A 26,116-nucleotide genomic window follows, 5' to 3' on the forward strand; every position below is an offset into this window, starting at 1 on the left:
ATGACTACAAAACGGGGTATTACCTTATTCTCCTAACTGCTACCCTGCATTTCCTAAAGCTGTGTGGGAAGGTCTTTATCTGATTATGAGTAGCAAGCCACTTCTAAGTATCAAACTTCTCTGTAATCAAAGTTTAAAACTTTTTTTATTTTCACATGGTGAAGTTTCTTTAACATTTACAAGTCCTGAAGAACTGTAGATTCAAGAAAAAAAAAAATTATAGACATTTCACTGGATGTTAATGATTTGAGGGAGTAGCTTCTTTTTAACCTACAGCCCATACACAGAGATCAAGCTGAAGTTCTAACTGGAACTAGGAAAAACTATAAGCTCTGGCATTTGAGCTGAAAATTCAGCCATGAATTAATTCAAATGTTGCAGAAATGCTGTAACTGTGCCCTGATAAAATAAAGCTATGGTTCTGCCTGAATGGAAACCGAAACCTAGTGTTTCCTTGGCAGCTGACTAGTCTGAGCTGATAGCTTTCATTTGCTTTGATGCAAAGTACGGCGCTTTTACTGAAACGCTCCAAGGCTTAAATGATTCACACGTTGGGTTTTTCCCTCTGAATCTCAGCTTTAAGAAGTCAGGAAATTGGTTGCTCTTCCCATCAATAAACAGCCCTAAAGTCAGGTGGTTAGGTAATTAGGAAGTAGAGCTGTTCTTCAAGGTAGGCATATAGAAACCTGAGAGGCCACTCTGCAAATTTCCAATGAATAATATGGCTCTGTTCATCATGTTTCAGTATTAACTGGCAGCATTGTTGGCTATTCAACACCCACAGCCCAGAAAGTCTTGCACACCTCACAAGATTTGCCCAACCTGTTGCCAGAGGCACAGACTTCCACTAGACACATCTTTCATCTCCCAAATAGTAAGAGATTCAAAACCTCTTGATTTTTTTCCCCCCCCCCAAAATGTTGCTGTTTCTCTGCCGCTGTGAGGAATGGAAAAAAGTGTCAGCCAGGGTTTCCTGCTTCTTTGGTAGAGCGTAGCTGAAACGCTGGCTTACCACCAGCCAGGAAACGTTAAGCCGCTTACTTAAAAAGGGGAAAAAATGCAAGTGCACCCGTCTGAAATACAACAGAAAAGTTTGGAGGTATATTGCTGAAACAGCCAAAGTACTCTAAGACAGGAAAAGTAAAACTTAATTGCTCTCAAGAACGCTGAGACAACCTAAAGATTAAAAGGTTTTCTTTTCAATTTGCTGAATCATGTCACGCAGGCACTTAATTAATTGTCAAGTTTATTTTGCCTTTACAAAAGGTCACAATCAGAAATCTCAATGAAAAACACATTACATTAAAAAATGAAAGACCAATATAGAGCAGAGAGTAAACATGGCCAACACAGAAGAAGCAGTAAGAACGGTCTTTACCAGCAGGTGTTTAGGTTTCTGAGTATATTAAATCCCACAGTGTACCTGCTTACAAGGCAGAGCCAGTCTTATACTTTAAGCTAAGTTACCCTATTTCATCCAGTCCAATGCTTGACACCCTTCCCTGGATGAATCCCAAGTTCACCTCCATTAAGAATCTGCATATTTCTCAAAGCAATGTAAGAAAACACATTTGAAATGAATTTCACATAGGGATACCTACAGGAAAATTTATCAGAAACACAAGAATTAAAAGCAACAGCATGAGAGAAGTCAAAAATACATTGAAAATACCAATTACGTCTCACAACATGTTTCTGAGGTTGAGAATTATCAGTGTTTCCATCTTATATGATGGGGAAGCTAAACTATAGGGATGTTAGTGGTACAAAATGCAGTAACAGGGAAGCTGTAAGATTGAAACTGGAACTGTGATGGAATGAGTGGAGTGTGGGATATTTTTACACTTTTACACAAAGGCTGACTCAAAACTCATTTTTGCCCAGAGTTGGTTTAGTCATAAGAATCTGCTCCAAGCAGCTTTCTCCAGAAAGCCAAATCAGAAGACATTCAGGGCTTTGTACCTATAATTGCAATCCAATTACACAACAATAAGTATATAATATTATTAAAAAAATGAGAAATATATAATTATATAAAAAATGAGAAAAACATTTCAATTAGCTGAAGCCACAGACTGGATTCTTATCTGAAATCAGTGCCAACTGACAGAAACCAACCAACTGAAACACTCCCCCTTTAAATTGAGGCAAAAGGACAACTTCTAACCATGTCAGAGCCCCATGAAACTTGAGGAAACCTTAATAAAAAATCCTGCATTGTTCAATGTTCATTAAGGGGAATATCTTTCAGCTGATGATCAAGTCACTGGAGCTATGCTGGTACACATCAGCAGAAGACCTGGTTCCTTTTCTTCTGGAGTGGGAAGAAAAAGCATCAGGAACAAGTGGTTGGCTTCCCTCTGTTTTCCACATCCAGATGTATTAATTAAGACATCCATCTTTTCCTGCTCTATAAACCAGGTGAGAAGAGCGCGTTAAGTCCCGTGTCTTTCTCTAGATTGCATGATCCTTGAGTCTTTCTGAAATCTCTTGTATTTAATTCAGCATTCCAGGTACCAAAGATAGCTGAGTTGTGGAGGAGAACATGGATAAATGTCACCCCCTTCTTCTTCCAGTTTTTCTGGAAGGGATGACAGAGCTTGCATAGAAAAGTCTCTGCAAACACAAAGAACGTGGCCACAGCAGCCTCAGCTGGGCACCTCTGTGCACCGAGACTGGCCAGCAGGTGCTGTTGTGGTAGGAGAGCAGAGTAGTTCATGGATTAAAAGTAAAGGCCCTTTGCTGCCCAACTAAAAGGGCGACTTGGCAGGAATGCAAAGCCTGCCCAAAGAAGAGTAGTAGTTCTGGCTGCTCGGCACAGGTATTTCCATACCTCCTGCAGCCCTGGAGGGACTGATGGCAGGACACCGGCCTGCCAGGCACCAGTCAGGCTGGAGGAGCACCGCACAGACATGTGCAGAAGATGCAAAGTGGAATAATAACAAGAAGGGTCTCTTGTCCCAAACAATATTAAAAAGAGCATGAAAAACAACCAAATAACAACAAAAAAGCAGCCCACAACTCAGGAAAACCGCCTAAAGCAATGCAGCTGAATTGAATGTCAGACTGACTTAAGCAGCTCCTTTGTTTCTAAACACGAGTTTTGTTGAGAAGAAACAAAGCAAAACTCCCCCAAGCCCGTTCCTTATTGCTATGTACATAATGATGCTTTATGCACCCAGTCCCTCCCTTTTTTTTTAATTCTTATTTTTTTTGAAAGCTGAGCTCAGTTCCTCATTCTCATGGCACTTTGCAGTTTATCTGTTTTCAGTGCGGACTCTGAGGGTGGAAATAGCCAGTCTTTTCTTCTGGTGTTTTGTCGCCATGTTCTTCTTCTGGAAATTGGCAGCTGTAAGTCTCCTCCCGGTGGTGTGGTGGTTGTGGAGCCAGCAGCAGCCTAGAGAAGTTATGTTCCACATCTGCAGTGAGAATAAGCAAAAGCACTGCACACGCATGTCTTCACAAGACCTTTCCCTACACAGAGCCACCAAATCATACAGCAAATCAGTTCGTACTCTATTTATTCGACTTAACGTACTCCATTCTGAGTCTGGAGCAATGGACACGTTGTTCTCCACTGAAAAGCCCCAGGAAAGCCCACAAAGGTGCACTTACTGTCAACCACGTGGTATTTTTCTTTCTTCAGTGACCAGATGCAGAAATGCAAGAAGAAGGTCAGCAAGATGAGAACAAATACAGCCACTGCAGTAAATATGGCCAGGATGGTGGTATACATAGAGTCATCTGTAACACGAGATGCAATAAATACATTGAATAAAGATTAAGAAATCATATTATAATAAATATAATAATAAATATATAAAGAAATCATCATATACAATTGGCAAAGGAAAGGCAGTGCTTCCAAGGAAATCTTAAGGTTGATTTCCTCTTTCTGTGGCAATGGATAAGCCTGGCATAAAACCAGTGCAGATTATTTGCAATAAAACTGAGGTGCTCCCGGTCAAGAGTGCCAGTATCGCCATCTGTGGGTAAAGAGGCATTCATGCAAAAAGCAGCGCTATCATTTGATCTGTCTACTCTGCTTTGCTCTTTTGATGGATTTGGCTTCAGTGCTTTCTTGAAAAGCACTACAGCAAGCCAAATTTTCGCATTTGTGTCAGCTTCATGGAGGCTAAAAGCAGCACCTTTTTGCAGTTTGTCTCAGCACAACTACCAATTTCTCTCAACGAAGGGCCCAGATCTGAAAGGTGCCACTGCCCCATAGGGGCAAAGGGGAGGCAGAGGCAGGAGCAGTGCAACCTGCTCTCTTTGATACTCAATCATTCCTGTGCAATTAGATCCATGAAGAGACACGCGGTTTCAGCTGTGGGTGTCGTGGACTAAATGAATACTTGTAAAGGAAGAGGGTGACCTACCAAGCTATTGTCTTCCTGAGAAAATCTAGCAAAACAGCAAGTTCAATGGAAAACGGATGGTTTGCAAACTGTGTGCTTTGTTCAAGGACATTTGCTGGGCTCCTCTCTTTATTGCTGACAGTGTTGGACTCTCTGCCTGGGTAAAAAATTCTACCTGTATTAATATTGCACGAAACACAACAGCCATTTTCAAAGCCATCTTGACTGATAGCAAGCTCTGGATGGTAACATTGCAGCAAATCCACAACTAAAGACGTGCAGAGATCAGGTAGAGGCCCAAGGAAACAAAGCATCGTGAGAAGGTACCTTGCTCCAAATTAACAGGGAAGCCACACACAACATTGTGTGTCCTGTTGCCTCGCTTCATTGTTAGAAACCCAGAACTTTCACAACTAAAAGAAGAAAGAGAGTCATGTTTAGAATTGTCCTGGCCTTTTCCTTCATTCCTCCCCAGCTTTTTTTCTCATCTCCCTTTCTTCCCTCCCTCCAGTCTTTCCGCAGCTTGTTTCCTTTGTTCCGTTTTATAGCAGTGCAGGTAAAATTAGGGCTGTTCCCCAAGAAAATAACACTCGATTACAATTATTAACGTGCACATTTTTTGAGTCTTTGTTACAAGTGATGTCCACATTTGGTATAATTTTGCATCAGTTTGTGCTGGACTTGAAAGCAGGATGAATACATCACAGTTTGTTTTAAGTTTTGCTTTCAGACAGACTACTTAAAAAGCCAGAGAAGAGAGAAATGTCTCTTGCTGAATCTAAAAAACTAATCATTCTAATAATCTAATCCCATTGGTGACCTTGCCTTTGATTCAATTTTCCAGTTTAAATATTTATCATTTGATAAATGTATCATGCATATTACCAAAGAAGAAAAGTATCAATAAATACGTACTCAGTCCAGTTTTGGCACCAGCTATTCTTAACATTCGAATAGGTTCCTATCTCACATGGTTTACATTTAAATGAGTAGTCAATAATGCCTATAAGAGAAGAGAACAGGAATTAACAGTGGTCAGTGCCTTTACTAGAAGATGGGGGTTATTAGAGGATGATGTGTTTCCTCTACACTCTTTCTGTAGTATGAATCACCCCCCTGGAGAAATACGTAAGCAGCTCTTGCCAGTTCTGCATTTTTGCAAACCTATGGGTGTTACCTGCTGAGGCCGTGGTATAAATGCCATTTTCCTCCCTTGCATTGCAAGCCTTCCCAAGAGGGGATTATAGTAAGTGAACAGAACCGTCAGCAAGCTCCTTATATTGACTTCTGCCTTTTAGAGCCTGTTTTGTTTATTTACCATACTTAACCACCTCCTCGCCTTCTGCACATTCAGGCAGTTTTTGACAGGAGTCGCAGACCCGATTAGCACAGCTGTATCCCTGAGGACATCTGCAGTCCGTGTCCTCAATTTCTGCACATGGCTTGTTGCCTGTCAAGAAGAAAGAAAGAAGTTAGGCCTTTGCAGCTGAGGCCAGAAATGGGTTTCACCATCAGTCCTACTGGCAGACTGATCCCATCACTATCAAGCAGTTCTTTTACCAGTTAGAGGAAAAATGCTATTCAACTAGGAAGTTTTGTGACCTTAAAGGAAAAAGAATAGAGAGAGAAATGCTTAAAAACCCACAGTTAGTGGCAAAGATCAAGCAAAGATTATTTCCTGCGATTGATGATGGAATGTACAGGGCCACCAGGATGCTGCCCACATCTTCCTCTGCTCATTGCTGCATTGCTGGTCTCCTCTTATTGGTCTTCAAAACATAACAAGGGCAGCAAAAAAAAAATAGCTTTGGGATGCTTCTCTCTGTGTATTACTAGTAGATGAGTCTGGAGTTGATCTCACCAAGCAACGACTCTTCTACCTCGTGCTGACTGACCTGATCTCAGTGGGAAGGGGAATGCTGTGGGGTCTCCACAGTACTTCTGGCAAGTGCTAAATGAGAGGGAGCTGCCTTCCAGTCCATTTTAGCCTTTCTCATAGAGACTGGAACATAAAACGTGGATCAAGCAATCCTCCAGCTGCTGAACAGAGGCAGCCCATAGAGCAGTGGGGATCCCTCCCTCACCCTACAGGCACTGCCTCGTTTCACTTCTCCATGGTCACCACCAGCTCACCACCACCGTCCTACTCATCATGGTGAAATGGATACGGTGCCTCCTGCACACAAACCCTCCGCTGTACCACATGGAGGCCATGGGACCCTGTTTTAGGACAGACAGAACCGAAAGGTGCATTCTTCACTGTAGGACATGCAAACAGCTGAATGGTCCCTGCTATTGAGCTCTGGCTGCTGTTTTGGACAGCACTAGATGAGAACACTGTGATTGTTGCTGGGACCATGGAAGAGGCCATCAGAGTCACCAGTTCTGTCTTTCAGCCTAGCAGGCACAGGGATGTCACCCCGTCACCCCTGCAGCCAGCCTCCTCCACCTCCAGCGTCTTCGTTTGACTCAAAGTCACAGACAAGTGAGAATTCAGTACCATCGCATCACCACCCTAAGGTCAGGCAAGAATACAGGTTAGACGAGGCTGTGGAAACTAAAAATCATCTGAGACTTTTTCTGGGCATTTATTTCTTGGACAAGCGTACGTCAGAGGGATGGAGGGAATGAAATGGGATCTTCCCACTCTCAAAACCACAAAAGGCAACAGAGAGCATCACGCCCTGCATTCCCTCCAAGGTCTGAACGAGACAGACAATGCCCTGAGACCCTGTCTGAAGGGAGCAAGGGCTCAGGAGTTAAGTGAACATTTTTTCCCAAGTGAGCAAGGCCAACCCCCAGAAAACTAACTCTCCCTTTCTCGCTACAGAACAAGCATAGACATATAACCAACCTGAAACAGGAGTCCACCCTGACACGAAGGCACATCTTGAATTCAGGCAGACAGGAGGGAAGCCCTTGTGGTTTTGTTTTGCATACACAGCTACTCAAGATACATTTACACATGCACCTGCTCCCCACACTGCAATACCCTGGCTGACATAAATCACTAACGAAAAGCAGAAAGACAAAGGACACATCATTCCCTTACCTGTGCTTGAGACGCATTTAGGGCAGCATTTCTTTACGCCCTTACTGACCACTCTCATCTCGCTCCCCTGGCATGGTGTTGCCAGAGTTTGCTCTGTCCATTGGCACAGGCACAGCACCAGCAGCAAGCAAATCTGAGTCTTGAGGGGCCCAAATTCACTTTTCTGTTCAGGCATGTCTCAAGCTATGCAACCCCAAAGCGTGCTAAGGTGGGCTGGTATCAGGGCTTGCCCTGCAGAAGTCCTCCTTCCCCTGACACTGGGGGAAGGCAGCAGGCTTTTTGTAGTTGCGGCTGTGCTCTTCCTGTTCCTGTCCCTTTAGGGGCGGGGAAAATTTTTTATTTTACACCATTAGATGCTTACAGGGCTAAGCAATGATGCACCAGTGGCTCCATTAAGAGAGCAGCTGTTTAGGAGCAAGATGTAGCATCAATGGATTTTACAAGTTGATATACAATGGACAATTAATGCAAATTATTAAATCTGGGTGCGAACTGCAGTTCTCTCAGACTATTTCATTCTGACTTACAGCTCCTTTAGAAACCCTCAAGGACTTAACTATCAGATGATATGCAGTGTATTGTAACTCCATTCACCCGCACAGATTTTCTGATTCTGTTCACTGATTTCAACTTCCTCACAATCTGGAGCAGCAGACTCCTGAATTATTTTCCAGAGCTGATATAACTCGATATAGATACCATGAAACCAACAAAAATAATGCTGCTGCAAGGTCAGCCCTGGTACCAAAACCGAGACCAGCCCCACAAGGCCCTCTAGGGACCCCTCTAGGGACCCGTGAAGCTCCTCTGCCCCCAGTTCCCTGGGATACAGGTAGCAAAAGACAGCTCCTCAGCAAAATTACACCAAAATTACACACAGGCACAGCCATGCCGCCTGTAATCATGACCTGCTGCTGGATTTCAATTCCACAGTCTTTTCCTATGCAAACACAGACACACACTTCAACCACTGCTTTGTTTAGCAGCTAACCATAAGCTTTTTTTATTATTTTTATTCTGTTTTTCTTTGCCCTCTTGCATTTCAACTGTACCCTAGTGTTTGCTTCTATCCGTGCAGCTTGTGGTTACTTTTATGTGTGCACGGCGAAGATAACGTTTAAAATCCAACCTAATTCTCATCTGAGCAGATGAATTCAGACACAGAAGCAGCTCTTAACGGATTCTTTTCCACACTGCATGTGATGACACATAGGTCAAGGCAAGGGAGAGTCAGACCTGTGAAGAGAGATGAGTGCATGTGGAAAATGCCATGCCTTGGCATTTGACGCTTGCTGCGTTATTTCCTTAGTTTAATACGCAGCCTATGAAGCCTAAACAAATTTTGCAGACAGATCCCAGACTTTGCTGTGTTCTATTCCTTCCTCCTGAAGATTCATCCACAGATCTCAAAGAGAAGGTCAGTTATCACACCCCTCACTTAGTCCTTGGTCAGGCAACTATTTACCTGTGTTCCTATCAGGAGCTGGAAGCAATTGGATAAATTTGGTACACAACAGACCCTTCTAGTTTTAAAAACATATGCTGCAAAACCTCTTGTACTGCTAAATGTGCTAGGTGAAACCTTGCTGCGAAAAGCTTGCATCCAAGCTAGCTGCAAGCAGGCTAAAGGCACAAGTCTCTGTGGTTTGTTTTCCCCACAAAATGCCCCTAGAAGGCCAGCAGCTAAGTTTCTGAAAACACAAGCCTCCTTCTTTGTACACCTACCACACAGGAGATCCCCTTCCCTTCCGTCACACGCTGCTCCTCACAGTTGTCACAGCATGGAGGAAACCCAGAGACAAGCGGAGGGCTACTGCTGCTTCCCGGCTGGCCACCGAGGGCTGGAAGCCACTGGCCACCCTTTTTGGGCCCGGAGCCCCACCACAGGGTTCCGATCACCAGCTCTTGAAAACAGCAAAACCACAAGGCCTGGGCTCCACAGGAAAGGCTACGGAGTGCTTCCCTTCTACAGAAAGCGCGGTGCAATCAGCAGCCCCCTGAAGAGCGAGAGGGTTGTAGGAGGATTTTAAGACCCTGCTGAGTCTGATGATGAAGGCAGGGTGTTAGGCAAAAGCACCAAACCCTGCAGCAATATGCTCTGCAGACCGATCCGTGATGACCACGTCTGAACTGCGCGCAGGCCCTGACCAACTCTGAGGAGATTTTTTATTATCCTCTTGTAAGAAGAGGTTGAGAATAAAGAGAATGTGTTTCAAAACGGCAACATTTATGTTCATCCCAGGGTTTTTTGACTGCAATACCATTGAAAATGCTCCTCCTTGCACAACAGGGCAAGGAATACCTAGGGGACACTAAGCCCTGCTGTGGCTGCAGCCAAAATGGGGACAGAGCACCCATACAGGCCTCGATAGCAAGCACTTCTGCTGCCCTCGTAAACGGCTTGCTACCAAACTCAGCCTCACACCTTCTCCTACCCTATGCCCCTTCCCCAGCACAGGGAGGTTGGTGCAGTGTGGAAACTCAGCACCAGCACCTTCTAAATCCCCTTACGAGGTGTAAAAAGTGGGACAGGAAGGGGTACACCTTCCCCATTCGGCCCAGAACTTGCCTTGGCTCTGCAAGGCCTTGTCCAAGTCTCAAAAATACTGCTGGTCTCACCTGCTGGGAAGTGTTTGTCAGACTAGGAACCGATTTTCCCCCTATGTTTGGGAACAGATCACTCGTTTCCCTCTATGTTTGGGAATGTTGGTGCTTTCTGAACTGGTCTCTACATGTTTTTGTTCTTGTCGAAGCGCTACAGTCATGTGCAGACACCGCCAGATGATAGGACATGACGGTCAGATAACAGACAATAGCACATGCCAAGACTAAACCACTTGAGTCAGCAGTGACCTTTCAGAGGCAACACAACTATCTGGCTGCAAAATCTCTGGGGATTTTCTAAAGCTAATCTTACCTGTCTCTGAGGTAGTGACATTTCATCTGCCAACCCTTTCTTGCTCAGCCCTGTGTGTTTTGCATGACATTACCGCCAGGGCCCGGGTCCCATCCTGCTGCCTGACCCGGCCGGGTTCTCAGCAGGCTCTGCACCTACTGGTAGAACAAATGCCCATTTCACCCAGCAATAAGCAGCAGTTTTCTCATCTCCTCTTCACCAGTTTGGTGGCTGTATTAAGCAGGAGCTACAAAATTAACTATAACAAAGTTTGACTAAAACTAAACACTTCAGAAAACAGTAATCCTTACATTTTTCGACTTCCTACACGAGCAGAGGTTCTGTCAATCCACTTGACCTGTGTTCAAAATTATAATCCCAAGGGTTAATAGGCCATAAGAAGTAATGCAATTTTCAGGGTTGGCTGAGCACTTATACCATACTTTCTCCTTTGCATGCAACAGAAGGACATGGCACAGTCTAGAACAGGCAAAGAGATGAAGCTAGGGGCTGAGATGTTCAGAAAGGCCTCTTGGTCCAGAGTCTGCAGCTGTCAGTACAAAGGAGCATCCAAATCCAGGAGCATCCAGTACAAGTCTGCGGAGTTTGGACCGAATGGTCTCTGTAATGTCAGGCTCTAGTTTCTCAGTCTTGGAGGAAGGGGTCTTAATCTTGTGTGACTGCCTCCAAGAAATGAACCTCGCTTCTGAGAGTGAGGCCTCAATGCAGCAGGAGACCCAGGGAAGATGGGTTTCCTTTCCTCCCTTCAGCAAAGGAGAGAGACACAGAAACAAATGTTATCATAGACCCCAAGTGCAGTGACTCATCTCACGCTCCAGTCTCCCAAGGAACATGGCAATACCTAGCTATCGGTTCAGGGCATAGGTGAACACAGGTGAACACAGTGGTGGAACAGAAGAAAAGCTATTACAGATCCCCCAGCCCCTTCTCCCTCCTCTGTGCTACCATGACCTGCATGCACAACACTAGGAGGGGTGCTCAGGGATGAGATTTGAAGGAAGAACCAGGGGATTCTTCCACCTGCTGAAGCACACAGTTTGGCAATTTGCACCTCTCCAGGGCACTCATTTCCAAGATTAATTTCATAGCTGGCTGTAAGTTCTAGTTTCACCCACCTTAATATCTCGCCACGAGATGAGTGTTACACACGCTGCCAGGTGACTCATTTTACAGTTTTCATTTTGTTTGAGGTCATTGGAGGCACTGGTTTGCTGACTGTTCAAATTACCTTTTGGGAAGAACAACAACAACAAATGACAATAGTGTAACCGCTTCTCAAACGTAATTAATTCTTGCAAGGCCTGTGGCTTTACAGACACTGCTTGGACTTGGTGCTGTCAATGGTAAGTCAGGGAGAGTTTTTTGTTTCCTGACATTGAGATTTTGCTGATTTCTTATAATGGGTGATTAAAGCAGCAAGCCATGCACTTCTACAAGTAAGAGGTTATTCATATGAAGTCTATGTAATTTCTGAATGACTATATGTTAGACCAAGGTAGAAATTGCCTTGTAAGCTGTACCTCATAAGCTCTTTCTCTCCCGCTGTAGAAAACTCCATTGCTGACTAAAGGCTTCATACCATTGTACAGAATTTGTCTATATTGTTGGAAAGCAAACGTCAGTCTGTATTATAGATCCCTTTGCTGGGGCATGACAGCGGTAGGAAGAGTAGCTCACATGAGGTGATGTGACTTCTTGTACCTGCAGCAGAGCAGCAGCTCTGGTGGGCTGCGGGAAGCTTGGAGGAGCAGCCAGGGCAGCAGCGAGCACACGAGCCTGGTACCACGATGGATACAGGGACAGCAGATCTCCAGCAGGATACCCTTTGACAACTGACAGAGCAGTGATCTGGTTGCAGCTGGAAACTAGAAGACAAAATTGTTACGTGTTCCTTTCACTCTTTGGGATTTTGGAGTGAATGGGACTGGCTACCATGGGGGCTTGAAGAGCCTGGGGTATTTGCTGTGCCTGTTTAAGGTCTGCCCTCTTTTGGCCCATGGGGAGAATTACTGCCCTGCAAACCTGCACCAGATAAAGCTGGGGTTGCAGGAGTCAAGCAATGTAGCAAAAGCAGAAGCGGTTCACATAGTGCCACGTGTGGGTTCTCTAGGCAAGATAAATTCTTCTCACCCTGAAAAAAAAAAAACAGGGGCTTTACAAAGACTGGATCCTTCCTTTGAGCAGCTCTAAGTAGCTCTAAGTAGCCTGCAGCACACACACAGCACCTCTGTGTGTTACTTACACTGCCTGGCCACCAGCAGTGGCAACTCCCCAAAAACGCAGGAGCACAGGCTGGGTAGTAAAAACATTGACATTTCATAAAGGGAAACTTTATGAAACCAGACAGAGGCTAGAAACTCAAGTCACTGACGTTATTAAGCTGTGCGTTTCCTCTTCAGCTTGCCACTGTGTTATCAGCAGATGTGACCTTTCTGAAGTTTCTCATGGCAAACCTGAGTCATTCTGGTGTACTTCCAGGTCAGAGGAGAAGGTGGTGAGGAAGAGAAAATGCATGACATAGGAGCTGCAGTAGCCATAATAGTAGGCACTTGTCAGGTATTTTAGGAGGGGGAAAAAAAAAGACAAAGGAGAAATTTGTTTTTCAAAAGGTTTTTTGCAGCAGTCCCATAACAATCTCCATCTGTGGAGCGAAGCAATTCCAAACAAATAATATAACATGCTGATCCCACACCCTGTAAGTCATGGCTAGTGCAGTTAAAAAGTTAAATTATTCATGGAAAAATTGGCTTTATTCTCAAGTACAAAATTATAGCCTTTTTTATAGATGGTTCTTAAAACAACGAAGAGGTCAAATTTTAGTGACAATATTGATGCAGAAAGTCTTACATGTGCTTAAATGAATTCCTGAGCCAGGGCTCTGTGGTGTCTAAGACGCATTTATCTTACAAATCATAAAACTTCACCAACTACTCTGCCACTATAGTTCACGCTAAAACCAGAGCTTACAGTTGTTTGCATAATAAAAGAAATTGGTATCTTTGCAATCAGAAAGAGAGGCTTATGGCTTTTTTAAGTTAAAAAAAGGCACTTAATTGTGTTACACCAGAAAAAAAATCTGGTATAGCCTTATCTTCATCAGCTTAGATGAAGCAGCACAACTCCGCCCGTGTCACTCGAGTGCCTGAAAAGGGGGAAATCTGAATGGCTGAAAAACAGGAACTTACTCTGTGACACAGCCCGTATCTTTGAGAAGGGAAAGTTTCATTTCTAGCACGTAGGAAGACAAATGTAGGCTGAAAGCAGCACCAAGGTGTTCAAGAGGTTCTGCCTATTTTTAACTGGGGGTTTTAGAGCTTGTTTGTTCCATGGTTTTCATTCTGGAATGAAAAACCCAAGCAGGTTTTTGACAGGAAAGCAACAAGACTGAGCATAAATTTTAAACGTTATCCCTTTATTTAGAGCAAAGTAGCTACATCAGTTTATCAAACCACTCTACCAACACCCAAATACTCAAAAAAATCATATCATAAACATAAGCATTAAACATTACCGTGGTATAACTGCAAAAAGGATTATAGGTCGTCGGCACAGGGGTTGGATACAGAAGTCCTACAGCAGCACGGACAGGCTCACAGTCACATGTCACTACAAAAGCCAGCAGCACAGACTTGCTGATGCACACAAGCCACAAAGCCACAAGGCCCGCTGGATTCTCTCCACTTTCCCACGTTGATAAGCAAATTCAACTCGTGCTCAGCTGCCCTCGCTTGGCTGTGCGCTTCCAGGGCCACCACCATTCTGTTCTTCTGCCAGAGGGAACAGCCCAGCCCCCGTTTTCCAGGAAATCTCCCGGACAGAAGGCTGTAGGAGGGCACAACAACACAGAGCACTCAAGCATCTTCCTGTGCAGCTCAGCTGGAGGGCAGAAAACAAGAAAGATTCGTGGAAGCAGCTGGTGAGCCCACACCACAGCGTCTCTCTGCTGCCACAGCAGCACCTCCATCAGCACCTCATTTGTTCCTGTGGGCTGCGTTGCCATCATTACCCCCACAGCCTCAGATAGCTCATCGCTTATCTGCGCTGTGCTCAGTTATGTGGAAACGTGGTATGAGCAGTATTGCCTCGGAAGGGCAGGCTACAAACCTGATAAGCATTGTTTCTGAGAACTGGCCGCATGCTCTCTGGAATCCATTTCCCAGATTCATCCATTGTACTCCACCGCCCAATTCACAGCAAGATGACAGCATCTAGACCACAACACGCTTTCAAAGACCTCTACATTCATAACTTTTGTTGAAAGGGCTGAGCCTTATCGTCTCGAACCTCCCAGCAGCTCAGGTCGGAACTGCTACCGGGCACAATTCACAAAGCACGATACTGCACCGCTCGCTCAGCTCACCCAGACAGCGTGTCAACTTAAAGCCTGCTAAGCCATAGGTTTGCCCATTTGGTGATCCAGCTTTTTGTGAGAATTACACTTCGATCAAAGCAGGTATCTCTACTCTTGCAGCTAGGTCACTGTGGCCAAATCTAAGCTATTCAAAAATTTTGATATACTTCAGCCCAGACAGCAGAGAACAAGCTCCCACACCTCTTCTTTGTCACAATTAGCACAATTAGGGAATTCCTCTCATTGGCAGTCTCAGGACAGGTCATGGTCCATGGGCTCAGGCTACACCCACTGCAGTCAGTGGCTATGATGGTGCAACGGCTGAGTATAAATAAGTTTAATTAGCAATTAACAGAACACCCTCCACCATGCTTGTAAAATGACAAGATGTCACACCAGGTCAGGATGAACAGAGTAGTCTGAAAGGCCCCCACGTGACTTTAACAAAAGAACTAGAAGTCTTCAGAGGGCCCCTGACAACTGAAATATTTTTAAGAGTCAAATGCTCCAATACAGGAACCTTCTGAAAAGTTAATGCTCATCTTAAGCTCCCACGCTGGAGTAATACCATTGGCTTCTTTGTACTCCCCAATCATACACATCAAACATGCACATCTAGCCACTACTACAATTTATTTGAAAAAGTCAGTACTATACCTCATATATAATACAAATATTTATATACATTGTATATGCACTTCAAAATAGGAAGCCACTAAGTCCACCATATGTATAACATATAATGAAACATGTTTAAAAACATGTTTCTAGACAACCAGTTGTATTCTTGAATACATTTCCGTGCTGCATATTTTGCCATATGCTTTGGTACAGTGTATATAAAATATATAATGAGTTATCTACTAAGGAGTATTTGAAGTGAAAACACTTCTGATATAACTTTCAAATTCCCTTCTCAAACTTTTACACCGAGATATTTAAATTACATCAAAAGTTACTGAAAATAACACTTACTTGTCTCTCAGACATTAGGCTTTGAATTTGTTATCTAAAATTTCAAGGTTCTTTAAAAAGACACATCGATTAACTCACGAAAAAAACATTACAGAAGTAAAATTAATTTCAAACAGCATGCAAACAACCAGGTGTATTTTAACTGTGAACAGACCACATGAAGAAAACTTCTTCAGTTCTGAGGCAGGTTCCACTGACAGTATGCAGAAGTGAGCATCCATACGAACAGTCAGAGCATAGTTTAGGCACGTATCCACTGTTTCATGATCTTCACATATCTTTGCAAAAATACAACTCTTGAAGGCCCATATGGTCAACACTGTGTTAAAAGTTCAGCTTGCCTCTTATCAAGAGGCAACATCTAGGGAGTTATCACCACAAAGTTAGCATTCATCAGCAGAAAAACTCTTAAGTGTCCATGTACATGCTACTAAACTTAGGACATAAAAAGGTTTTGCCCAAATCCAGACCACCTGGAAACAAACTTGCTTGTGGGTTTCTCTGTCCACTGCGTTACTTCAAAGCAAGCAATCAACTCCCACAGAAGTGGTTCAAACTAAGCTATTTTACTCTTCAAGCTTGACTGAAGCAGCCTTGCTGGGGATAGACACACCAGGATATTCAGCACAAGAGAACATCCACCAAGAAGCAGCACAGAGCATGTTGTATGCACAAAGCTTATAGATAAAACATTAGTTTTATACAGCAACTACTAAAGTCTATAATGCAGACAGGTTGTACTCTATTTTCCCCCGCTCTGAATTAGTTTTCACTAATAATGTTCTAATCAGAAATTACAATTCCCTTTGCCTTCTGGCAGTGAGTACATGGATTCTACTTTCCACACCAATGAAGATCTCAGAGATTTCCAAACACTTGGAGATCTGGAGCTACTCAATGACGGTGAATAATTCCATTTGTTGGCCTGTGGGGATGCTGCTCAATGTTAACGTGACATTTTCTCAATGGGTCTGCCCGAAAGAAATGGCACTGAACAGCCATCTCTTAACTGTTGCTTAAAAGCCAGCACCAGAATTAGCAGCTGTGACAACCGTCTCTGGAGGCACAGTTGACATATGCCACTTATTTTGACTAAGGAAAAAAAAGGAAAAACAAAATGGAAGCACAAAGGAAGCTGGCTAGGTCCATCCATGGAGATTCTCCACCTAAAATGAAGAGAGCTCCTTTGGGAGCCCAACTGAAACCCTCGAAATGGCTCCACTGAGAGAAGAGACGCACCCTGCTCAGCACCTCAAAATTGTAGGGCAAGATATAAACCTAATTATAAAGCAGGTCTTTTAATTTTCCCTGTATGTCAGTTTACAAAGCTGTAAGAGCTAATCATTGAGCAAACACTTTCTGCAGCCCAAAGACAAGTGGCTAGAAACGCACAGAGGACTGTATCAACTCAGGCCCAGTACCAGGGATGCTGTGCACAGGATCTGCCTAATAGGAAGAGTCATGATTTGAGAGCAGCTACTCCCATGGGTCCTAATGCCAAAGGGACGACTCAAGGAGTCCCAAAGGACTGGAAGTGCAATTAAACAACTACATACATCCACACAGATAGCCGCTGAAAGTTGTGTCACGTTAGTTGTTACGATTGATCGGCTCAGAAATGCAGGAAACAGTAACGCAACGTCAAGTCAGTTTTTGATGAGACTGGAATTGGAGTCGATTTGTTCTTCCTGGACAGGAATTCGAAAGCTCCTTTCTTCTGAAAGACACACGCACAAAAAATAACGTACAGAGCAAAAGGCAAAGGAAACTCAGGGATTTTCTTAGGTTCACGGACAACTAGGCACCTATGAGTGACTTTTGGTTGCTGCTTGACTTTCCACAGCCAGTGCTAGGAAAGACCAAGCACAAGGAACACCGAAAATAAACTATACCACTGCTCCATGAATGGAACATGAGGCAGCTGTGGGCTGAATCAAGAGCCAAGCTACCACTAAATTCCAAACAGAAAGCTTGGTTCTTCTCAGTCAAACCTTTCCTGTGTTTGCAGGAGACACTTCAAGACAATTCACTTCTTTGTGGGCAAAAAAGTGTACACTATACTCTTAAAGATTCTTGCTTCTGGATCCTCTCTGTACTGAATAGAATTCCATGCACAAATTCATTGCTTTTTTTTTTTTGAGGGATTAAGGGGAAAAGAAGATAGGAGATAAAAATGAGAGAAAAAGAAGACTACAAATCAAGTCCATTAGTTAATGATACACTGTTCTAATGATTCACATCAAGAGCTGTACAGGAATAATTTCACGTCGTTTCCAGCAGCACATTCTAGAAACTCAATCCTTCCACACAGCAACAGGCAGAGGAATCTCTGCTCTATAACACTGCAACCTTGAGATACTATGACCTCCAGTGCACCAGGACTAAGAAGAGGAGTGAACATTGGCTGAGTAGCACAATGTCATCTGTGGTTAATGCCAGGTAGATTTCATTATGATGGAAACAATCAAAGTGCAACTATTCGTCCCTGATTATCCTCTTTCCTATATATTTTTCTGCCTAACAAGATACTCACTCTGATGGTTGCTCCTATAAGGCCTCCTCTTGGTCGTTTTTTTGGCTGCTTGGATAATCAACAGGAAGATGGACATTCCAGACACCATAAGTAATATCAGACAAATAAGGATAAGTGATAGAGATCCTGGTAAAAAAATATAAAAAGAATATACTAACAAAAGATTTATGATTCTAGCTGGAATTTCCATGAGAAAGACTCATTTCATTTGTGATGAGATCAGTTTCAAGTGAAAATGAACAACTAGCTCTCAAATAGAGAGACTAGACTGGTCATTCTGTCTCCTTACCCCAGTTAGTCTCTGTGGGGCTGTTCGCATCCGAGCAAATAACAGAAGGGATCACACTGGATTTGGAAGGTGAGAGCACTGTAGGCGATGTGTTATTCCTGTGGTTGGCAGTAGAAAGATCCAAAGCAGGTGTTGCACTCTGAGGAGTTGGCTGTGTCACATGGCTGCTGCAAACAGCATCATCTGTTTTTGTTCCTGCTCGAAGAGTTGTTTTCCCAACACTGCTGCAGCTACAGATGTAAAATAAATTAGTGTAGTTCTTCACATAGTTGCAGTAACGACTTTATTAGCCACCTCCATGGAACAATAGAGTGAACACTGTGATCCACGTTCTATCAATACAAACTCAGGCTTCACCTTTCCTAGGTTCTACAGAAACATAAGGAACAATTAAACTAATCCAAGTTATTACCAGAAAAACTGAAGTTCTATTTTTGTTAGCATCTGTGCATATAGTAGCCTTGAAGCACAGGTGCGTTTGGCAAGGGAACTTTTTGCTACAGACATCTCCAGATTTTTAAATATAAAAAAAGCTGAGAATACTGCTGTTGCCATAGGTGAAGATAGAAAGGACAGAAAGGAGACAGATGCCTCAAATCAGTGCACAGAAACTGTGCTGGTGTCTTGGGAGTAATCAGCAATGTGGTTTCACTGCATTTACTGCTTGTTTATTCTACACATCATAACTTGGGCATCAGTGGCTACAAAGGTAAACCCAAAACATTGCTCTGAATGTGTTGGGCTCAGTGATACATACTTGGTCCAAGGTCGACAGTTTCCATTTCCCCCTGTGGAATAAAACCCTTCAGGACATGGTAAGCATACTGAAAAAAAAGGCAGAATTTGAGTTCAGTTAGCAATGTAACTGTATAGTAGTAGCTCAGCAGTAGTTATGCTAACAGCTTCTAAAACAGACCCAACAAAATGCACGCAGCCTACAGAAACCATAGGCTATGTTGAGTCAGAAGTAGCATGGCATGCCCAGTGGTTCATTTTAGTCTGCAGCTAGCAAGGTTTCCTGTCTTCTCTACAGGCTAATTATGCATATTAATGAGGAGAGCATTGAGATTTCTGACAGCTCAAGTTATGCAGTAGCAGTTTGCACAACTGCTATAAACACTTGCTTGGAGATACCATTGAGATAAATGGCAACAGCTTTTGTACTAGAAATGGCAACTGTCTCATCTGAACCAGAAGCAAGAGGTTGGAAAAATAGTGTCCCTAACTTACCACTCCCCAAGGGATATCTGCCATCTGGCATGTAACCGGCTATACACCTGCAAACTCTGTCAGAAGTCTTCTCACACTTCTTCACTTCCACGCTCCCCTTTGCTAGGGACAATAAAGGGAGACAAGAGATTAGACAAGGGAGAAACAAGAGATTAGAAAGCACAAATTAATCACTCAGTGCCTATCAACTGTGTGTAGAAACACTCTGCAAAGCTTAGCAGTAATTCTTGAAAAACGAATTTTCAGGCAGCATAAGCCCGCTTCCCTTTGAAGGCTCTATCGTTAGTATCAACCAGGAGATACCAGCTATTGAAACGATAACCCAGAAAGTCTTTGGGCTCGGTTTTCTCAGGAGACAGGCTGCATGAGATCAGCCTTTAAGGAAAGCACACAAAGACTGTTCCCTCTCAGCTTCCTATTGAGGACTGACAGCTGTACAACCGACTTACTCGTTTTGCAGATTGTACAGCTCTTGCAGAAGTCGTGGTTGTACTCAGTACTGAAGTATTCGTTTTGACAAGGGGCGCAGACTGTGTCTGTTGTTGCTGTACAGCGACCTCTCATTCTTTCACCTAAAAAAGGCCACACAGGAAGAGCAATTGACTGTTATCAGAAGGAAATCCTCTTCATTTTTACACACTAGAACAAGAAGTGCCCAGAAAATCACAGTTCCACTTACAACTCTGACTGAAACATTCAGCAGCTTTAGATATGCCAGAATCCCTAAGAAATTTGTCCCATAGCATCCCTGTAAATTAAGCAGGCTATAAAGGCCTGCTGACTTGCTAAGAGTCAAGGTCCCTGATGCATTCCTAGTATCCCAGCACGTTCCATGCATCACTTCTCCAGACTGCTACTTCACATGGTTTAGCTATCAGGGTTTGCAGCCAATGTCAATGAGGAAAAAAAAAGCAGTTTTTATCATGGTAGTAGGTCTGTTATCTATGTAATACAGTGGCTTTGCGACAGATCTTGCCTTCCCTTATTAGATATATCATGCAGTTCAAGTCAAAGTAATCCGGAACAGATAATATGATGACAGACTGTTTAGGTTTCAAGGCAATTCAATAGTGAAGCATTCGAGAACATACGTTTGTATGTATCTTTCTGTTGGCATCCTGAAAGCCCATTAGGCATGAATGAATGGCTTTGTGCTTTGATTTACATCTGCATTACCATCCATCAGCGAACGCTACCAGCTCCATTTTATTTACAGCTAGACAGAACAAGATGTAAGGCGGGCATTTCCTACTACTCCCAACAGCATACATGCATCACACATTGCATTTAGAGCCCCAGCTCTGAACGTTTGCATCCAGATACTAACCCATATGACACACAGCACACTCATGGAAGAACTGATTTATGCACCAGGATCTGTGAGCAAAACTACTTGTCCAAATTGAAACAGCAAGTTAACAACCAGACTCTGAAAAGGAGTCAGACACGTTCCTTCAATCTCACTGGCTTCTCTCCACACAGCACAGGCTGCAGTAACAGCTTTAATGACTAGGGTTTTACAGCTGAAGCTAAATATTATCCTTAATTAGTCCTTATTCTCCTATAATTCTTTCATTTTGGTCCTGCTCTTTCCATTTCATAGGTGAACAATGAGCACCAAGCCTCTTGCTCACTCTGATTTTCCTCTGTATTTTATTGAGTGTTGTCAGTGGCAAAGAACAGGAGATTCTGAGCAACCACAGTATATATAATTCATTTCTCCATTTTCACCACCTACATGATGAGGAAGAAATGTAGGAATTTCCCCGTGATCAGCAGATTAGCTAACAAAGCAAAAAAACTGGTAAGAGCTCTTTCAGAATAAGAAGCAACAAAATTTAAATATAAAGGATTATCTGTGTCTGCATACAAGCATGCATTTCCTTAACCTGAATTGAGAAACGTTCAGATTTTAACAGTTTTGAGAATAGTGCAACTGCCTCAAGTCTTAGATTTCAGGTTGAATGGGGATTTATCCCCATCAGCATCTTTGAAGATAATACTACATTCAATTTCTTCTGCATCCGTTCACACAGCATCAATTTTATGTAGTAGAGAATTATAAAAAGAGAAAGCAACTACTGTGGAAGAAGCACATAAAGCCTCATGCAAGATCTGAAGTTGAAACTGCACTTACAGATGTGATCTGAACACCTTCCAGGGGTGTGAATGTACACTTTTACTACAGTCAATATTGATTGCCCCTTGAACAGCAAAATTACCTGTTAATTGTGGTTACACTGCATCACAACCATTACTTTAATGAAACCCAACTATTACAGTGTTTGAGGTTTGCTAGTTTGCATTTTTGCTTCTCAGCATCGTTTTCAATGATATTTGGATGCGGAAAAGACATCCAGACATCCAAAAGACATCCAAAATCTAAAATTTATACTCTTTTTTTATAAAAAGGAGAAACAGATCTTGTCAAGTCATGCTTTGCTAATCTAGATCTGTGAATCAGACTCTTACTTCCCTTCACTGGGCAAAAATAAATAAATGTGGAATTTCTTCACAGACCAACAAAAGTTGTGTGCCTAATATCTGTAACTCACTTTTAATTAGTTTTATCTTTTTCCTTAAAAAACACCTTGTCTTAAGTAGTGTAAGCCTTGCTAATAAAAGCTTACAAAATATCTATAGCAATTACTTGAATTTTTCTGTTATTACACAAGATTTCTGGGTTGAATGTCTTTTTAATAGGTAAAAAGTAACATAAATGATAGCCTCTTTTCTCAGATAACGCTCCCACAATGAAAGTGTATGAGGCTGACACAGTAGGAAACTCAGACCACACAAAAGAAATGTCTCAAAGAAGAGAATCCCTAAATTTAGTATGTTACAGAAATAATCTGTCAGTCTAGAGTGATGACAAGTGCTCATCAAATGCTTTTTTTTTTTCCATGTTATGCTTCCTAACCTGAATATTTTCATCAAGCTATTTCCCACCCCTTTTGGGTTATTAACTGATAGATATTATATCAAACAATTACAACAAATATATAGGGAAAATCACTTACCAGGAGCACAGTACTTGCAGCATTTTCCACCAAAGGGATATTGATGTTCTTTGCACTGCAACCCCAAGCAACAGGTAAAAACGACTGCCAGCAGCAAGAACAAAATGGTAAAATAACGCAAGGAAAAAGCTACAGCCACCATAATGCAGCCCTGCTTTCCCCACCAAATTCTGACTGCAGCAAACTCTTGGAAGAGATGACAGCAAACTGCTGGCGACCAGAACAAATTCATATGTCGGTTGCTGGGAATTTCCCAGCAAGTGCTCCCCGCCCCCATACTTCTTCCCACCCCTTGGCAAGCTTATTTTTTGCAGTTCGTAACTGAAATACTCAGAGATAGAAAGACAGCATGCTGAATAGTGTTATGAAAAGACTTCGCCTTAAAAGAGAGCACCTCTGGCCTGGTACGTACCTCTCAGCAGTGTCACGTACGTGGTTTGGATGTCGGGAGAACTAGGTGGTCCTTGTTCTCGTAGGGAGGAAAATTAAAGCAATGCCGAGGTAACAGCTGAAAACCCTTACAGATCTGAGGCACATGTGAAATGAAACATAGCCCACACAGCCTTACTCCTTAAAAGGTGAGGTGCCGATGGATTCTCGACCCTTGGTCTCGCTGGGACAGTAAAGCCGTGACTTTTATTGCTGCATAAAAACAACCAGCTATTTTTGATGCCTATTTGATTGTATGGAAGCAAACCCCCTGAATGCAACTCCCTCCTGCTGTACGAACCAGCAATAACACAGCAAGGTTGGGGCGCAGCACAGTAGCACTGCAGTCCAACCCTCACCTGACCCAAGCACGTGGAATAGACCAAAAGGTGATCACGCTAGAATTAATAGGTTTAGTTATCCAGATTCGCTACCAGAATTTTACTAGTCTGATGTTATTGACCCAGGATCCAAACTGAAAACTCTTCCAATGCCAAGAGATTTCAGCAATCCTTATTGTAAAAGCCCAAATAAAAAAAGACGTCCTACAGTAATCAGATGGTTTATTCACATTAAACACATCCAGACTTACCAAAGTGGATCTGCTGTCAGTTTACATGTAAACGTAAAGACTTCATTGGAACAGAAGCACACTTGGATGCCCAATTAGCCTGCAGTACCTGGAAGGACTGCGCAGCAATACAGCTGGCATGTTTTAGCCAGACTGCTGCTTCTCATTTCTTTCTTCAGTTACTGCGAGACTGTTTAAGAGTGGGAGGGAAGATAGAAAAGTAAGGCAGAACACTAACTGTTTTTCTACTTCTCCTATTTTCCAAGCATTTTGGAAAACAATCACTATGGGAAAGAAGTCATACCTTAAAGCCATTCCTTCCAAAAGGGAGCAGAGCCGACAGAACACGTAAACCAGACCAGCTAAACTTCACCACCTTCACGCTCAGAATCCGCTTGCAGGAAATATCCAAATCTCTTCCAAGTGTAGGATCACACTCGATATTTAAGTGGCTTTACGCCTCATGACTCTGTTATTCCCTCAACAGCATCCAGCCAGACTTTTAAAAAGTATTCTTTCACAAACAGCAGCAGACTTTACTTGTTCAGTAAGTCAATTATTATTCAGTAGGAAACTGAAAACAAACTCTCATGATATTCAGAAGCAAGGTATAGTTTAAAATTTGCTACATACATTTAAACTGAAAACTCTCCAAATGCTAGAGCAGCAATGACGAAACACTGAGGTTCTTTTTAAGGATGTTTTTTTTAAGGATGCTTTAATACAAATGAAATACACATTAATGAAAGCAGTCAGCGCACAAACTTTCAGTTCAACTTTTACGTATAGCATCCTTAAGCATTACCAGGCTTGGTTTTGCCAGAGTCCTTTATGTGGCCAATATTATGCAAGTAAATAAAACATGGCATAACCACATAACCCTGGCATTTACTACACTCCTCGGCTGGGTTTTTGGCAATGCCAATGAACCTCTCCCAGATGCTGTTTGACATTGCCGTGGGGACAATGCACACCAGACTGTTCCCAGAAAGCAGCCTAGAGGCAGCTGCTTCAGCGGCAGCAGGAAGAGTTTCAGAGTGGTGAGCCTGAGCCATGCTGTGCGTCAAAAATAAGACCCTGTCCTGCTTTTATTGAACATTTTTAGACAGGGGATTTTGTTCTGAATTTCCATAGACTCTGCAATCAGGTACATGTGGGGAATAAGTAAGTGTGGAAGACAGCGGGGACTGGCTAATGTGGCCAACTTCCCAGATCAGTCTGCCCAAACTCCTTTCAACACAAGATTATCACCTGAATTTAGCCGTTTCTTACAGTTCTTTCAAATCATATTTTGATGTCTGTCCTCTGAAGAGTTCCATTTTTTCCCATTCACTGAGAAACCTAAAATCAACAACTTTTCCAAAGCACAAAGAAAATTATTTGTGTGCATATAAAAAGACTGATACAAGCCATTTAACAACAAAAAAAGTGAATACTGAAACAGAAAGACAGCCATACTTATATTTACATTATATTAAGAGAATAAATTTAATCAAATATAACATCTATCTTGGACTTTTCAGGCAACCCCTCATAAAGAGGGGTTTTTACAGTAAAGATAGAACTAGAGAAAAATAAGTTTTCTGTTTAGACAGTGGATATGACCTTTGCGTTGCATGATGCTTTCAGAGACTACCCAAAAATAGACTGATTAAAAAGCTTCTCAAATGCTGACTGCACGTTGCTCTAACAGAAGCAACTCAAAAAGCGAAGCCTGTATTTCCCCCAGCCTTACCATTCAGCATCAATAAAGAATTTTTTGAAAGAAAATCTGCACAGAAACAAGTAACTATACCAGTTTCAACAATAAACTGTAGTTAAGTAGGAATCATACACCTAGGTGAACCCCACTGTTCCGTGCAGCATCTGAAGTCTACACAGAAACCTCCCCCATTGTCTCATTGTGAGATCTTTTATTTTTCCTTTTTTAATACCTAAGCAATCTCAAGTTCTCCCACATTCACAGTGCAGTTACAAATCCTGTCACCAGCTTTCTTTTTAAAGTAGATGCGGACGAGTTTCTCTGTAGTATTTAAAATAAGTTCTTCCCCACAGCTCTTAAAAAACGTTCAGTGACGGAAGGAGAACTTGCGTTATATTCCCAACAACGCACAGCTGGGTTGAGATGCCTTAAGAAAAAAACTGGAAGATTAGCTATATTATCACAGCTGAATTAGGAATCTCAGGAATATGGCTATCATCCTTTTTCTCCTAACTTGAATACCTGTAACAGTTACTGGAGGTAGGTAAGAGAACAGCACTTATCGGATATAGCAAGTTAATAACAGCGTTAAGCGAAGTAAAATCCAGTAAGAACTGAACTCCTGAGACACAAACAATGACAAAAAACAAGGAACCCACTGATACTGATTACATAAACCATTAAATGTG

General features: G+C 42.7%; 2 protein-coding genes across 5 annotated transcripts; both read right to left on the reverse strand.

The window, feature by feature from the left end:
* Window positions 1-1,229: 1,229 nt before the first annotated feature.
* On the reverse strand, window positions 1,230-7,711 carry TNFRSF18 (TNF receptor superfamily member 18). Its single transcript, XM_080563920.1, has 6 exons — window positions 7,411-7,711; window positions 5,677-5,808; window positions 5,274-5,361; window positions 4,686-4,771; window positions 3,616-3,744; window positions 1,230-3,419 (listed from the first exon to the last, which is right to left on the reverse strand). Exons 1-6 carry the CDS (start codon window positions 7,583-7,585, stop codon window positions 3,268-3,270), a joined length of 762 nt encoding a protein of 253 aa, XP_080420046.1. The 5' UTR covers window positions 7,586-7,711; the 3' UTR covers window positions 1,230-3,267.
* A 7,581-nt stretch (window positions 7,712-15,292) lies between these two features.
* On the reverse strand, window positions 15,293-25,951 carry TNFRSF4 (TNF receptor superfamily member 4). 4 transcript variants are annotated; one of them, XM_080563907.1, is made up of 8 exons: window positions 23,138-25,951; window positions 22,726-22,809; window positions 20,155-20,277; window positions 19,706-19,807; window positions 19,233-19,299; window positions 18,476-18,705; window positions 18,187-18,312; window positions 15,293-17,370 (listed from the first exon to the last, which is right to left on the reverse strand). In XM_080563907.1, the coding sequence occupies exons 3-8, from the start codon at window positions 20,267-20,269 to the stop codon at window positions 17,300-17,302; spliced, it is 711 nt and encodes a 236-aa protein (XP_080420033.1). In that variant the 5' UTR covers window positions 20,270-20,277; window positions 22,726-22,809; window positions 23,138-25,951; the 3' UTR covers window positions 15,293-17,299. The 4 variants fall into 4 exon arrangements, with proteins under 4 accessions (XP_080420033.1, XP_080420031.1, XP_080420030.1 ...); XM_080563905.1 differs by having other exon boundaries at window positions 15,293-17,367; window positions 22,726-25,951; XM_080563904.1 differs by having other exon boundaries at window positions 22,726-25,951.
* Between the last annotated feature and the right edge of the window lie 165 nt (window positions 25,952-26,116).

Source organism: Anser brachyrhynchus (assembly GCF_964034855.1).
Source record: "Anser brachyrhynchus genome assembly, chromosome: 21".
Taxonomy (NCBI): domain Eukaryota; kingdom Metazoa; phylum Chordata; class Aves; order Anseriformes; family Anatidae; genus Anser; species Anser brachyrhynchus.

Coding starts and splice junctions, on each gene's coding strand:
- TNFRSF18 (XM_080563920.1), bottom strand. CDS start 7,585: ATGCCTGAACAGAAAAGTGAATTTGGGCCCCTCAAGACTCAGATTTGC. Junction 3,745..4,685: donor CCCTGTTAATTTGGAGCAAG/GTACCTTCTCAC, acceptor CTCGTGTTACAG/ATGACTCTATGTATACCACC. Junction 3,420..3,615: donor AAAATACCACGTGGTTGACA/GTAAGTGCACCT, acceptor TTCTCACTGCAG/ATGTGGAACATAACTTCTCT.
- TNFRSF4 (XM_080563904.1), bottom strand. CDS start 23,002: ATGGGGGCGGGGAGCACTTGCTGGGAAATTCCCAGCAACCGACATATG. Junction 20,278..22,725: donor CTGCAAGTACTGTGCTCCTG/GTAAGTGATTTT, acceptor GGCCTTTTTTAG/GTGAAAGAATGAGAGGTCGC. Junction 19,808..20,154: donor CTGTACAATCTGCAAAACGA/GTAAGTCGGTTG, acceptor TATTGTCCCTAG/CAAAGGGGAGCGTGGAAGTG.